At 43.6% G+C, this 16,535-nt stretch overlaps 1 protein-coding gene across 2 annotated transcripts in view; it reads right to left on the reverse strand.

Annotated features, from left to right (window-relative positions):
- Positions 1 to 416: 416 nt before the first annotated feature.
- The window catches only part of homer2 (homer scaffold protein 2), a 34,781-nt gene continuing 18,662 nt past the window's right edge, over positions 417 to 16,535 (reverse strand). For both annotated transcript variants that reach the window (XM_061740505.1, XM_061740497.1), the window contains exons 6-9: positions 13,410 to 13,566; positions 12,167 to 12,277; positions 4,187 to 4,267; positions 417 to 2,806 (exon numbers count right to left, since the gene is read on the reverse strand). In XM_061740505.1, coding sequence (XP_061596489.1) covers positions 2,618 to 2,806; positions 4,187 to 4,267; positions 12,167 to 12,277; positions 13,410 to 13,566 — 538 coding nt within the window. In that variant the 3' untranslated portion in view covers positions 417 to 2,617. The remainder of the gene's footprint in view (positions 2,807 to 4,186; positions 4,268 to 12,166; positions 12,278 to 13,409; positions 13,567 to 16,535) is intronic.

Genomic DNA, 16,535 nt, shown 5'->3' on the forward strand with positions numbered 1-16,535 from the left:
TAAATGGATCTCCATCAGTTGGTGTTTAAAGTCTGTTAATAAAACATCCATTTCAGACAGGTGTGTTGGACCAGGGGAACCATCTTAACCATGCAGGTCCGTAGTACGGAAGAACTGGATTCCCAGTCACTGCACTAAAATCTGAAACTTCAGAACAGTCATGATGGGGTCTCTAAAGTTTGTTAAAAAAAAGTGACATGTTTTCATTAAGCAGTTACTTTTTTATAAACTGATTGCACTTAAACTCATATTACAAGCTCAGTAATTTCCACCCCCGTGAACATGCTTATCTTTGAAAGTAAAAAAAGGAAACTAGAGACCCTGGCAGGGAAACTAAGATTTTGTGTTACACATTTTTATAAAGTAGCTCTGGAAAGTACACTTCCCATTTTTCTTTATTCACATTGTTATTTAAAAAAAAAAAAAAAAAAAAAAAGTGAGTGGGATCAAGTTGCCAAGGCAACATTTCCTGTGATCCAGCACAACAGCACAGCGTTTGAGCTCAAACTCGTACAAATCTTTGAGATTAGTTTCTATCAAATTTCATTTTCAGGAGCATTTTTACTATATTTAGTGGTGTGTAAATAAACGGGTAAAAAAAACTTGCAGCAGTTGAGCTGCCAGACACTTCTGAAGATTCATTCCTCCTCCTCTACTACAGGAGACAAAAAAAAGAAAGAGCCATGAAACGTACAAATATATTGCCCAAAATAAGACTTTCATCATTTCCCCTTTGGAGCTCTTACACATAACAAATTAAAATAATTTAACTAAAAGAAAAGAAAGACACTTTCTCAGCATTGTAATTAAACTAGATTTTACCAATTGTCAGTTCTATTGTACAATATTGAGTAGGAATCACAAAAGTGCACAATAGGCATTGGTTCAACAGGAAGAATCATACATTGCGTTATCCAGATTCAGGTACCTTACAAACAAGTAAAAACAAAAAATGAAAACAAGAAAATCCCTTCATTGGATCTTAGTCTTATGACAAGATCAAAACAGTGGTGAAAAATATAAACATATGACATAGTATTACAGAGTAAATATTCAACTATAACTTGTGCCTTTGATTTCCAATGTACTGTATCATGTTTCAAATTTGGCTTCACAAAAAGTAGATGCGACACCATCCCCGGTTATACAAATCTCTCCATCCTCAGAGTTTGGTATGTTTTCAGTACATTATTCTACACCCGGAAAATAGTACATGGCTGTTTAGAAACAATGTTTCCCACCCCTGGTCCTCGGGGAACACCGTTCTGCATGTTTCAGATGTCTCCTTGCATCAACACACAGTTGTCACCAACTTATCAAGGTCTGTACAACTTTGTTCATGACATCGCTACTTGTATCATGATGTGCGGAAGCAGGGTAGCGAATAAAACATGCAGGACAGTGTGCCCCAAGGACAAGTGCTGGGAAACGCTGGTCTTGAACACCAATTGCAAAGAGGCACCAAAAATAAATATTTCCGTAAGACAAAAGCAAGAATTTAACAGGGATTATAGTAAGAAGGCCCAGTCCATCTAAATGTTTACAGTGAAACCTACCCATCGAGCAGCATCATGTCCCCTCATCCAGAAATAACCACCACCATAACTAAAACCAGTGTGTAGGAAGCACATCAACAGCCTTGGAGACAAACATGTTTGTTCTACAAATGAACAACACTAATGCACACGAAAAACTTCTTTAAACCACTACACTCATTGTAAGATGGGAATACTATTATTTTGGAAGGAAAATATCCTGAGAAAAGAGTTTTCCTTCTCTATGCAAAAGGACAGTTTTACTGAATACACCCACCAGAAAAATTCCATCAGAGTGGTTTTAATGCAGACTCCTGCTTTGTCCTTGAGTTTCTCGTTACATTAACATCCTCGGGATGGACACATCATCAGGTCAGATGATCATGACTTGGCCAGTTTTCCTTTCCAGGGAGATTTAGATACACCTGGAGGCACTTTGTGTCACGGCCATTTGTCATTTATGTGCATATAATCTAATTTGTACAAACTGTCTTCTGAGACACCTGAGATAGACATGAGACAACAGCGAGGACAGTCTGTAGAGGGACGACTTCTTTAATTCTCTGAATGGGCCACAAGGAATAACACTATTACTTGATTGGAGGTGAACAGTATTTGTGTCTGTGTTGTTCATTTTAGCCCTTTTAAATCCCCTCTACTACTCAAAGCTTAGATTGCTTAAGTAGAAGTTCTGCAGCTTTCAGAAAAAGAAAAAAAAGGACAGATGGACAGAATCGAAGGACCCATCACCAGCTTCTTTTAAGCCACCTTCCACCACAGAATGGACGAGTGAGCTCAAAGCGTGACTTTTAATGTAGTTTCCAAATGCCAGCACACACGATTGAGTTATTTTGTGGGGCATGCTGGCTTTCTTCCTTTTAGTCTGTCAATCTCCCTCTTCCAAACATGTCTCTCTCTCTCACACAAGTTAGTGTTTATTAGAAGCCAAAGCGGATAGTTTCAGAGTGGGCATCACTTTGGGGGAGTAGGTGCCATATACAGTAGTTCCTGCCCTGAAGACAAACTCCAGTTCATCCTTTGTACCTAACTTTTCACTCTTTCAGCTCAGCACAGGTTTTTCCTCAGTTATCAGCACCTAGTTTGGAGAGTCCCTGCCTGAACTCATGCAGCTCGTCTATCTTTCCATCCAGAATATCCATGAACTTCTTCAGCTCGCCCTTCACATTTCCTTGTTTTTGCAGACCATCGTCTATGTCTGTCTGAAGACCCTCTATCCTCCCCTCCAGTTCCTTGTTCTTCGTCTCTGCAGCCTGTGAACACATGTCAGGGGACATTGATACAATGCAGCAAAAAAGTAAGATCAAATTAGTATCTTCAGAGGCATAGCAGAGCATTTGATGCAGAGCAGGTTCATTCTTTTGCCTCAGCTGAGATGACCTAAGGGAATACCTTCTCTTACAAAAAAAGATCAAAATTCACATTTGATTTATATTATATATTTATATTCATTCATTTGAACATCTGCCAAAGTACAAGAAAAACATGTTTATGTCATAGCTGAAAAACCATAAACCAGGAAATCCACATTTTTACCAGTGCAAGATGAGAGCACTCAGCAAGTTTATCAGACTGACAGGCAACAAGTGACACGTCAGTGCCATGGATACCTTTGAATGGTGGAGTTTAAAATAGGAGGGCTAAATGGGAGTTGCATCTGAATGACTGCATCCTCCAGCTGACTCCTGAAACCCAATCTCCTCATGGGGTGTCATCTTTAAATAGAGTGGAGTCAAATACAGACTTGGAGTAGGTAGACTGTAAATTAATGGGTACATTTCTTTCGGTGGCAGTGAAAATATTTTCCTTTTGGACAGTGGCTCAGTTTTGGGTTTAAGCCTCATGGATAGATAAAGGTATCTGAGAAATTCCAATGTCTGTGGTTCTACTAAGCTTGGTTAGCCAGTTAGATAAACTCCTGCTACAGCAACCGTCATTAATCCAGCTGGCTGTTCCAAAAACAAACCCAGCAGTCAAGTTTGGTGAAGCGCAAGAACTTTAGGTATGTTGCTGTTTGTTTTATTCCCTTCCATGTCTGAGCTGAAAGGCAAAACATGAATCCTGCTCCGGGTCAGTCAGTACAGGTTGAAATGAGCGTCAGTAACAGTGCAGTTCAGGTCAGACTGGGCACTAACGGCACAATCAGACATGCACAGGGCTTTGCTCTTCTGGTTTTACACAAAGTCTGGTATTCCCCACATAAGACTTTTTTTTACGGTGCTCTCTTATGAAGAACTCATAAAAATACAAAAAAAAAAACAATAAAACATAATGTACAAGACAACCCACACGCGTGGTGTTATGAAACCTGCTCTTCACAGATGAAGAAAAATCCTTTTCAAAAGAGCAAATAATTCACTCAGCATTTCACCGAGAGCAGGCTTTTATTAACTTCTACAGCAACTACGATGCACACTCGTGAGGACTATTGTGTCACCAGACCTTGAGCAGAATGATGAATAAAAGCCCTTCTTCTCTACCTTTATCTGAAACTATTGCTTCCACCTCAGAGCCTGTGTGTTAGCTCACAGTGACAGACATTATGCCCTCACATGCGCTTGAGGTTTGTACATGTGTCTGCTGTAAATCATATCTTAGAAAATAAAGGTTTGTTATGGGTGTTTTAAACATACCTGCAGTTTTGCAGTGATGGTCTCACACTCCCCCATTAGTTGGGGGATTATTTCAGCCTGCTTCCTCAGGTTCTCCAGCTCCTGTAAATAGTTACAGAAATCAGTTCTCTTCATCAAAATACAACAATTTATGTGTAGTTCTTTCGACAGCATTTTAATTTTCTTTTAAAGTCAGTGTTCATATGTACTGAACCCTAAAAATGTAACACTATGAATAAATACTTGGAGTGTAAACTTATTTATATGTTTACCTTTTTCTTTTTCTTTTTACATTGTTGCTCTCAGCTAATATGGTTCTGAACTACAGCGTTCATTACCCAACTGCTATAAGTAACAAACAAAAAAACCTCCCAGTTTCATAACATCTTTAATTACTTTAAGCTTTTTCACAACAAGTAATAATTGGTTGTCTTTTTAATAACCTGCAGGAGTTTTGTTCTGCTAGTTTCCTGTTGACCAACACTGGGGTCAACACCACAGTGAATCCTTAATAATTCACAGCCACATGTTTAATTGGAGGTGGTGGGTACGTACATCTCCCTGGAAGGGAATGAGTCACCGTGTACATCAGCGTCTGTGGGCTGTCTGCTGCATCAGTTCTCGACAAACAGAAACACCCACCCCAAAAGCCCCTGGGTCAGTCTCTGCAACAATATGGCTGTTATACCAAAGAGTGGAAATGCTGGAGCTCCCATAGGGCCCAAGTCTTTGCTTGCCATCTTTTAAAATCAGCCCCGGCTGTTTGAACTAGTTTTCTTCCTGTCATTGTGTGAGATATATACTGCAGACCGAGGAAAGATGTAAATGTTCTATTAATACTCTGGCTGCCAGGTGGTCACCTAGAATTTTCCAGACACTGTTTATCTTAAAGGTAGTCTGAAAGTATCTCCACACAGAGCAACCTTTGTTGTTGTTCAATGTTTTTGAAGCACTGTAAAAGAGAACCACTGAATTCAACCCAAACAATTAAGTCAAACTGTTTCAAGGAGAATTTTTTTTATCAGGAGATCAAACATTTGATGACAGATATGTCTGAATTACATAAAATCGTAATGTATACGCAAGATAATTAATCAAAGAAAATATTTTACACATTAACATATAAACAAAATCTTGAATTCCAGATGAACATTTCATTCAATTTTGAAAAAAACAACAAAAACCGAAAAGAATCAAAAAACACAGGACGAGATGTTAAATTGTCCCTTGTGCCAATAGGTGGTGAGCACTCATTAAAGATATGCCATGTTTTTGGGAGTGGTATGTAGTCAACAGGTCAGGGTTCTCCGAGTTGTGTGGGAGGTGAGTCTTGGCCAGGGTAGAATTTCAGGACAGCCGGGCAAGAGACACATCTTCAGTAGTGTATGCCCTTGCATCATTGGGTGTTTCGGCCTTCCAACACTATACACCCTCCACAAGGGTGGCCCGCCGCAGGATGATCAGTCCTCAGCTTGTGTCCCATGCTCAGCCGCCACCGAAATCCATCCTGTTAATCTGATGTTGGGGCCCAGCACGAGTCCTTCCGCTTGAGCCAAATCCACTGGCTGCTTCTTTCAGCTGCCTCTGAGACTGCTCTGATGGTCCTCCGAAGTGCCTGGCCGTGGCTTCCGAGTTCCTTCAACAGTCTGATGGTAGACGATGCCACAAATCCTCTGCATCCCACTTCAACTGGATAGACTTTGGTGTTCCAGCCACGCTGCCTCACATCTGCTGCTAGCTCTGAGTAGCGCAGCATCTTACGCTCATAGGCCTCCTCAACAGAGTTCTCCCACGGGACTGTGAGCTCTATGATGTACGCAGTCTTCAGTGAAGGGGACCAGAGCACCAGGTCTGGTCTGAGGTTGGTGGCGGCAATCTCAGGTGGGAAGATTAGTTTTTTGCCGATGTCTGCCAGCATCTTCCAGTCGCGGGCCATGTGTAGGTGTCCTGCTTCTGGCTTGGTGGAAGGATGTTTGGGTGTTTTCTGTCCCTCTCGGACAAACCTTGTTGTCTTCGGGGGATTGGTTGCTCTTGGTGGCAAGGCGTTGGTCACACTCCGCATGCTCTCCAGGGCTGATGCCAGGCTTTTGAGGACCTGATTGTGCCGCCAGGTGTATCTCCCTTGCGTGAGGCTAGTCTTGCAGCCTGTCATGATGTGTCTGAGGGTGGCTGGAGTTGGGCAGAGGGCGCAGGTTGGATCCTCGCCGTACCATTGATGGAGGTTCTTTGGTGATGGGAGCACGTCATAGGTTGCTCTGATGATAAAGCTGATCTTATTTGCTTCCATTTCCCAGAGGTCCCTCCAGCTGATCTTTCTCCTCTCCACACCTTCCCACTGCATCCATTGCCCCTGTTTGGCAAGAGAGACAGCCTTCGCACTCCTCAAGACCTCCTCCTGTCGACGCACCTCCTCGACCACCAGTGCCCTCTGCTCTGATGTTGTAGCCTTTTTCCAGGTTGGTCCTCTTGTGGTCAGGCCTAAGCCTCCTCTCCCCTGCTGGACTTGTCCCACAATGTCTTTGTGCCTCAGGGCTGATGTGACTTGCTGCACTGCATCGGATGGTGTCCACTTCCGTCCAGTTGCTAGGGGCGGTGCAGCAGTACTGATGGTCTTGTCTCTGGAGTCCTTCAGTGTCATCTGGAGTCTCACTTTAGAACACTTGTATTCCTCAGTTAGACTAGTGAGAGGTAGCTCCAGGATCCCTTTGCCATAGAGGCCGATGTTACTGAGACATCGTGGGACGCCAAGCCACTTTTTTGCATATGAAGTGATGGTTCGCTCCATCTTCTCCACAGTTGTTATTGGGACTTCATACATGGTGAGTGGCCACATTGTTCGGGGGAGGAGTCCAAACTGTAGGCACCAGAGCTTCAGTTTCCCGGGCAAAAGAGTCTTGTTGATGTTCTCCAGGCCATTAGCGATCTCTTGCCTTAGTTGTTGCACCTGCTCTTTGTCCTTGAGGCTTGCGTTGTACCACCTGCCCAGGCTTTTGACAGGCTGCTCAGACACTGTTGGTATTGGGTCTTCATCAATGTAGAACCTTGTGTCTCTAAGCACCCCCTTGACTATGGAGATGCTTCGAGATTTGGTTGGTTTTATTTTCATTCGGGCCCACTTGATGTTCTCCTGAAGCTTTCCAAGTAGACGCTTGGTGCATGCTGCAGTAGTGGTCAGTGTTGTCATGTCATCCATGTAAGCCCTGATAGGTGGAAGACGGAGCCCAGCCCTGGTTCGTTCACCGCCTACCACCCACTTTGAGGCCCTCAAAGTGGGGGCCCCCTGATGACTTCCACTAACTCAAAACAAGTTTGATTTAATTCAATCCTTTAAGTTCGTAGCGTGGCGTAGGGCAGGTGGCATCATTATCCCAAAGGAGAAGGACACAACAAACATCAGCCAGTTCCAGCTCATAGCCTTGCTCCACGTGTAGGGTAAGATCTTCTTCTGAGTTATTGCACAAAGGATGGCAGAGTACCTGCGCAGGAATGAGTATGTGGATACATCTGTACAAAAGCAGGCGTATCTGGCTTCTCTGGGTGCCTAGAAAATGCTAGCATGATCTGGCACCAGATCCAAATAGCAAAGCTGTAGAAAAGTGATATCCATGCGATCTTCCTGGATCTTGCAAACGTCTTCGGCACTGTGCCCCATGAGCTTCTCAGGACTAGTTTTTAGCACCATGGAGATCATCATAGGAGCCTCAAAATGGACTGTAAGTGGACAAAGACTCGGCTCTTGCCAGCACCTCCGTCCCCTCAGAGCCTACATGGATGACATTAACACCCTGACTACCACCGTGCCATGCACCAGGAGGTTAGTCAGAAAACATCAGTTGGGCCCGTATGAGGATTAAACCGTCTAAGTCACGCAGCATCTCAGTGGTGGAGGAAGGGCTTACTGACTTGCAGTTCTTCATCGGTGATGACCCAATCCCCACTGTATTTGAGCAGCCAGTCAAAAGCCTTGGAAGGCTAAAAAACCAAGACCAGGTGAAGCAACTAGGCAGGCGACTGACAAGACCCAACTACCTGGGAAGTTAAAGACCTGGTGCTTCCAGTTCGGTCTACTACCCCGGTGTTCTGGCCCTTGGCTGTCTATAAGGTGCCCATCTGAACAGTAGAGAAGCTGGAGAGAAGAATCACAGCCCACGTCAAGAAGTGGTTTGGAGTCCTACGGTGCCTCACCGCCATAGGCCTCTACGGAGACAGTGTTCTGCCCCTCACCAGCTTTACAGCAGAGTTTCAAGTTTCAAGTTCAAGTGTGCTAAAGCATGACTGCAGATGACCTTGAACGAATCCAAACATCCGGTGATAAGTGAAAATGCACCGACCTGGCCGCAAGTGGAGACCAGCAAGAGCAGTAGAGGAGGCAACAGCAGCTCTCAGACATGCTGACATTATGGAAACGTTCTGCAAGGAAGGGGAGGCCTTGGACTAACACCCAGCCGCCCAGCCTGGACAAAAAATCCACCAGTCCAGCACGGAGGAAGATGGTGGTGGAGGAAGTGCGGCGTCAGGAGGAGATAGCAAGATGGGCCAAGGCAGTCGCCCTCGGCAAAAAGGAGTGGGGACACGGTGGGAGAGTGTCGAAAAAGAGGAGGTTGAGCTGGAGGGATGTATGGGCCATGGAAGCAAGGAGCCTGAGCTTTGCTATCAGAGCCACATATGACGTCCTACCAACACCAACTAATCTCCACCAGTGATTTGGCGAAGTTCCTGGATGCGTCCTGTGCTCCAAGCCAGCTTCCCTCCGGCAGATACTCACCGGGTGTAAGTGTGACACCCCTGTGAAGGAGTGGTCACAATAATGTGATTTTTATTTTATGTGTGCAAATGGGACACCTTCATTAAGAAGTGTATTTTATTTTCATGTATTTTATTTGATGTCTAATAACCGTTGTGAAGGGGAACGTATTATACTGGGAAGTAGTGGGGCGGAACGTTGTGGTCGCTCCAGCGGTTCCGGGGTTCGGTAAAAGTGGTGCACCTGCCGCTGCCCCTTCAGAAATTACCTGGCGGAGAACAGAGACGCATCGTGCTTTAATCACTCCGCACTCCACCTGCTTTTCACAGGTACACATATTTGTTACCACGGTCCTCACCCTTGGGACCCGTAAAATAAGAACCAGCCTTACCCAAGGACTATACACTTGGCACCACAATCAAGTCTTGAAAAGCCTTGCTACCAAACTGGAGGAGAAATGATCCAGCATCAATGCCCTACCATTGCCAACGTCTAACACCTCAACAACATTGTGGGCAACTGCCTCTGTCCTTGAAGGGGCTACAGCTACCAGGAGCAAGTCCACCCCATCAGAGAGAACAAGGAACACGGAAGTCCGCCCAGTGGAGGTCTGGTGAAGAGGGTTTGTGGGAACATGCACCAAAAAACTGTTGAGGGACTTGGGATTTAAGGACCAGAAGTAGCGCACAGCCGTTGCCTTAGGCTTGATCAGGGAACAAGATGCCCCTGCAGTGTGGTCGCACAGGAATGAACACCTCAACTTCTGTTTCTGGAATCTGTCAGTCGACATTGTGGAAGAACGAGACTCTGTAGTGTAGCAGACTGGAAAAGGGGAAAACAAGTTTTCTCTATTTTATTGTGCTTTAACAGGCGTGTGAAATTGTCTCTCCATCTTCATCATGTAAGAGAGTTAGGGCCCGATTTACTAAGATCCTAAATAAAGAGTACTAAATTGCGTGTGCACTGAAAAAGTTTGTGCGTGCTGTTGTTGTGTGTTTTGCAGGTGATCAACTAAGATTGCGTGCGCAATTGATAACAGGTGCAAACCTCAGTATTTAAATGAGGTGTTGCGTGTCTTACGGTTTGCGAGCGCAAACTTTGCGCCATGGAGAGTGGATGGAAAGCAGGATAGTCGCAAGCGCAAAATTAAATTTGACGAGTTGGAGTTAGAGACAGGGTCGGCGCCAGAGCAAATATTCAGAGGGGGCACGAGGCTTATTAGGGCAGGCACAAAATCAGTCCTGTAGGACAGCATTTTAAGGAAAAAAGTGCATTCTCACTGCTTTCCTATTAATAATCTGTCTAAAACATGTGGAGAAATAAAATCACTTAGATGTAAATAATGCAAGGAAGCGCACATTTTACTTTGACTGAAAACGTTTTACTCGTAACACACAACGAGGTCACATACATGTTTTCAATATATCAAGTTGATCCGTTCGTTGATCCGTTCATGCCCCGACAGAGCGGGGGAACGGCAGGCAGCAGAGCCGGCTGTCAGCTCTGACAGCCGGCTCTGCTGCGCCGGGCGAAGCGCAAAGTGGGGCGCAGGTTATTGTGCAGAGCGAAGCGACCGGTGTACAGAGCTAGATGGCAGAGTCTGGAAGTCAGGCTCTGTTGAAGGGGCTGACTGGACAGACTGCCACCAGGATGGCTGAGTCTGTGTTGGATGGAGAGGAGGATAGTGTAATGGAGGAGGATTTGTTTAAACTTGCTGCAAAGAGGAAAACACCAGAATCCGCAGTTGACAGTGAAAATGTGAACAAAATGTCTAAAAAAAGACTCAGTGTTCCCCCTCTGAGTTGAGCCTTTTTCACATAGAACGGGGTGGCGCAGACTCGGCGCAGAGTCCGCGCAGGTGGAGCAGAGTCGGCGGCGAGTGGGCGCAGAATCGGAGCAAAGCAGGGCGCGCAAATATAACTAAAAAAATTGTTTTTTTTGTAAATGTATTTTTTAAATGTAATTTACGAAGGATGATTTCACGTTCAATAAGATAAGTAATCAATAAAATACAAATTTTGGCACAAAGGCTTGGCCTGCTTGTGGGCGAGCGGAGGGGGGCACATTAAAAGAAGGTGGCAAGAAGGCGAAGAACTAAAGAAAAAGTGGCCTTTAATAAAACTTGTGCAACCATTTTTAAAATAGCATGGAGCAGAATAAAGACTCTCTCTCTGCGTATTCTTTGATTTTGGATGTTGCCTCCTTGCCACAATAACAGCAGCAGCAGATTAGCACCTTACTTTCAAACGTATTAAATACAGACGCAATCACAATACGCGCAACTACTTTCAGGCTTGGTAAATCTCATTGCGCGTGGTAAATTAACCTATTTGCATCTTCCCCTCCCAGTATTTAGCGCTCTCTGGCGGTTACGCCCAATATTGATTATTCATCAGGGCAAAAGTACTAAATGGATTGCGTGCGCTATTCTGCGGATTTCAGAGACGCAGTCGTCTTTACACGCCGTTAGTAGATCAGCTCGCATGTTGGTTTGCGGGTGCTGTCAAGTTTGCACAGGTTTTTACGCACGCAAACCTTTAGTAAATCAGGCCCTTAGTGTAGAAACATGAACTGAAAACCTGAGATAGTCAGAAGTAAGTCAGAATGATGGATCTGCAGAGACAGAATTTAACAAGGAATGTTGTCAAATGACAGTGTGGCTGAAAAGGTTTTAGCATTATTAGTAATAGCGGCATCATTAATTTGCACTGAACCAACAGTTTGGATTTTGGATCATTGATGCATTAGCCAAAAAGGTACCATGATACCACAAATGCCAAAAGATATACCAAAAACATATACCAGATTAAAAACAACCCCCAATCACCAACAGCTAGGCATAAGAGAAACTACACATTAGGAACACTGTCGAAAATCACAAGAGTTTCTAAAGAGGAAAAAAAACAAAAACAAACCTGAACAACTTTGTCACCCAACATGAATCTGATAAAACAACTAATTTCAATGAGAAAGGTAGAGCAGCAGAAAGTACGGGGGCAGTTCAATTAAGATATTTACCACATTAAAAATACAGGGCCCTCGACAAACACTCAATACAACCAAAGTACATACAAGTATCATTTCCTACAGAGGTATAACCACCTCCGGAGGGAAGAAAAGTGCCTTTTTGACGAAAGGAGTTGAGTGAGTCACACAGGTTCAATATAAACAGACTCTCATATAGAACAGCCATTAGACGACTGAGCTCTGGAGACTTTTGAATCTGTCATTTGAAGAAGTATTTGCTGCAGTCTTACCTGTTCTTTCTCGTGCAGCTCAGCCTCCAGCTCCTGCACTCGGATGGTCAGTTGGGAATTTTTCTGCTTCTCTTGGTTGGCTTCATTAACTTGAGCCTCTAGTTCTGCAATCTGAACAAAAGACGAAAAATGCTGCATGCATTATCAAGTTTTTACACAAAAGGTGTTCAGTAGTGAGTGAGTGAGTGAGACAAATTTTAACATTTTATAATTATTAATCCAGCTGACATCTGATGCGTTTTTGTGGAAAGCTGGATAAATTGGTAGTCCACATCATCAGTGGTGTCCTGTTAAAACTAGGGGTGTCAAATTAGCACGTTAATTGCGATGAATTAATTACAGGTATATTTAGCGCGTGATGTTTTTTAATCTCTAACTTTACTTTTTCTGTTTGCGAGTTGCCTTTATTTTGAAACATGTGTCTGTGCGGTGGACTTCTTGTCCTTGAGTTGTGGGTGGAAAATAATGGTTAGTTACACCTTGAAGTGAACATTGATTGGCTGTCCCTGCATTTGTTTAGCAGACGCTGGTAGGCTCGCATTGTAGCTGGACAGGCCTGGGGGGGTGAAAATGGAGGAGCATGTGAAAGTTGTCAGTCCAGTTAATGAGGAATTTACATTTCTAAAACGCCCCGACGGCACCTTTGATAAAGGTAGAGTGATATGTGTTCTTTGTGGAGAGGACTTTGCTGACCACCGGAGCAGCTCAAGCTTAGCCACATAAACACAAAGCACCTGGTTGCGAGCGCAGCCACGGCTAACATTAGCAGCAACGATGTTGCCACAGCAACGGTCTTAAACTACAAACTACACTCGAGGAGAGCAGCCGCGCATGCGCACGTCTGCGACCGAGAGGAGGGCGAATGTTCTTGTCAAGTGGATGTAAATGGCTAGGACTGCATCTGTTCAAGTCTGTCCAAAAAATAAATAAATTACTTTATAAAGCCACTTTTTTGTTATATATTAATCTTTTGATCTGCCACAATAATGTAATGAATTTAAAGGAAAACACTTCAAGTTGAGGGCTTTTCTCAGCAATTTTTAGGTGAGATCTTTTTTTTTTTTTTTTTTCAAATCGCTTGACAGCACTAGTTAAAACTGTTTAAAAAAAAAAAAAACATGTCCTTTAGACAGACTGATCTAGTTTTATAGAGGCAGATACAGCGATTCAGCATCTCTGCCAACAGGATTGATGGGTTTGTGTACATGATTCAGCTTCCCCGAGGAGAACACGACTGTATTACCTTTTGCCTGAGTGCGTCACCCTCTTCCTTGCAGGCACTAAGCTGTTTCTTCCAGCTCTCTACATTAGCCGAAGACTCCTGCAGTGCATCCACCAGCCTGGCATTATTGTCTCTTAAAGTCTGAAGCTCTGTTTCCCACTTCTTGGCATTGGTGTTGCTAACAGACAGAGATATACAGGAGGGTTATTAACAGAAGCAAAATGTAGGCCAGTCGGTGATGGAATGGCTGGGGCACATGGCCACTGATAAAGAACATAATACAACACAGAGACTTCAACTCATAACCATTTAATAAAACTTGTTACGCACATCACAGAGTTAAGAAGGAAGGTGTGGGAAAAGCAGACATTGTCAAAGGTGATTTTATCAGGGCATGTCTGTAAAGTCAGTGTTTGCGTTTGGCTTGTAGACCTAGCCAGGGTTATTTAAGTTGGCTCGTTGTTCTGGAAATATAACATGTAAATAAAGTCGGCTGTACTTGGAATTTAATTGTATTAAATTAGTGTCTTTGAAAACAAAGCTAGAGGCCAAGCACATATATAGATTACCTGTTGATTGTTGATAATAGGTGGACCATTATCAACATTGTAAAAGTATTAACAGAAATTTCAAATATACCCGACATTGTCAATCTGTCTCCATTCTGATTTTTTTTTCCTTTTATTTTTTAAATCGGATCTCTGAGCCCTATTATATGACCATCTCTAACCTTATCCAGGTTCAGAAAAGATTGTTTTATTACAACACTCATACATGTACATAAGAACAGATAGTGCTTCTTATACAGTGGGGCAAAGAAGTATTTAGTCAGACACCAGTTGTGCAAGTTCTCCCATTTAAAAAGATAAGGTGTGTAATTTTCATAACAGGTATATCTCAACTATGAGAGACAAAATGAAAAAGTAAAATCCAGAAAATCACAACAAAAGTTAATCTCAATACTTTGTTATATACCCTTTGTTGGCAATGACAGAGGTCAAACATTGTCTGTAAGTCTTCACAAGGTTTTCACACACTGTTGCTGGTATTTTGGCCCATTCCTCCATGCAGATCTCCTCTAGAGCAGTGATGTTTTGGGGCTGTCGCTGGGCAACACGGAATTTCAATTCCCTCCAAAGATTTTCTATGGGGTTGAGATCTGGAGACTGGCTAGGCCACTCCAGGACCTTTAAATGTTTCTTAAGAAGCCACTCCTTCGTTGCCCGGGTGGTGTGTTTGGGATCATTGTCATGCTGAAAGACCCAGCCACGTTTCATCTTCAATGCCCTTGCGGATGGAAGGAGGTTTTCACTCAAAATCTCACGATACATGGCCCCATTCATTCTTTCCCTTACACGGATCAGTCGTCCTGGTCCCTTTGCAGAAAAACATCCCCAAAGCATGATGTTTCCACCCCCATGCTTCACAGTAGGTTTGCTGTTCCTTGAATGCAACTCAGCTTTCTTTCTCCTCCAAACACAACAAGTTGTGTTTCTACCAAAAAGTTTCATGGTTTCATCTGACCATATAACATTCTCCCAATCCTCTTCTGCATCATCCAAATGCTCTCTAGCAAACTTCAGACGGGCCTGGACATGTACTGGCTTCAGCAGGGAGACACGTCTGGCACTGCAGGGTCTGAGTCCCTGGCGACGTAGTGTGTTACTGATGGAACCTTTGTTACTTTGGTCCCAGCTCTCTGCAGGTCATTCACTAGGTCCCCCGTGTGGTTCTGTGTGGAGCCTCAGATTGAGGAAGATTATCAGTGGTTTTGTACGTCTTCCATTTTCTAATAATTGCTCCCAGTTGATTTCTTCACACCAAGCTCCTTACTGTACCTATTGCAGATTCAGTCTTCCCAGCCTGGTGAAGGTCTACAGTTTTGTTTCTCACGTCCTTTATCAGCTCTTTGGTCTTGGCCATAGTGGAGTTTGGAGTGTGGCCAGGTGTCTTTCATACTGATAACCAGTTAAAACAGGTGCCATTAATACAGGTAAAGAGTGGAGGACAGAGGAGCCTCTTAAAGAAGAAGTTACAGGTCTGTGAAAGCCAGAAATCTTACTTGTTTGTAGGTGATCAAATACTTATTTTACCGAGGAATTTACCAGTAAAAATCCTACAATGTGTTCCTGGATTCTTTCCGCCCATTCTGTCTCTCATAGTTGAAGTTTACCTATGATGAAAATTACAGGCCTCATCTTTTTAAGTGGGAGAACTTGCACAATTGGTGGCTGACTAAATACCTTTTTGCCCCACCATATGTCAATCAGCCTTGGCATTTTAGCTTCCCGTCTAGTGTTAAGAAGATGCCTCTTTTACTGCCAAAAAGAGCTTTGACCAGTCATTGCTTGAACAAAGAAATCCTGGGGGTGCTCTAGGGCATCTGGTACTGGAATGTTAGCAACAGAGCCTTTGGACCCTGTGGGTAGAGGGTTTTTGAAGACTTTTTGCCTCCAACCATCTTTGGAGTTTGGAAGCCAAATGAAGACTTTCAAAATGAATTTTACTAATTTCACTCTGGGGATAAATAAAGCATTTTTGAATTTGAATTGAAATTAAACTTTCTTTTTTTTTTCCTTCCACTTTTGGGGGACCCATTACTGTTCATATAGCAACGGCACTGTCCACTTGTAAGGGTTGGCTCGGGAGGGGGAAGACTGCAAACATGTTTAGGTCGGTGGCCAAGTGTCAAGGTAGGATCCATGTGAAAACCTGAAAGCAGGTTTACTCAGCACAGTATTGTATGACTAAAATATAATCAGTTTGACACATTTTTCTGTCCAATAGGAGGTGATTGAGCCACCGGTCATTAGTTTGGAAGACTGGACCTCAGCCACTCAAATCACCAAGTATCCTTTCACATCAGAATGCATGCATTTGTGTGTTATAAAAGTCTGGAGAGCTTGTGATGTGCATTTGTTACACATCTGCTCCCTTCCTCAGCCATGGCTGGGTTGAAGAGTTCAAATGTCCATCCAATGTTGACATGCTTGCAACACAGCATTCTGCAGCCCTCCACTGTTTCACTGCTGTGACAATTCAACAACGCAGAAAATATATGTGAATGATTGACATGTGCGAACGACGACAGGGAACAGGCCAAACTGCATTTTACAACTAGAAGCTGGAGAATTTTGACAAAGACAA

The sequence above is a fragment of the Cololabis saira genome, chromosome 2 (genome assembly GCF_033807715.1).
Source record: "Cololabis saira isolate AMF1-May2022 chromosome 2, fColSai1.1, whole genome shotgun sequence".
NCBI classification, from domain to species: Eukaryota; Metazoa; Chordata; class Actinopteri; order Beloniformes; family Belonidae; genus Cololabis; species Cololabis saira.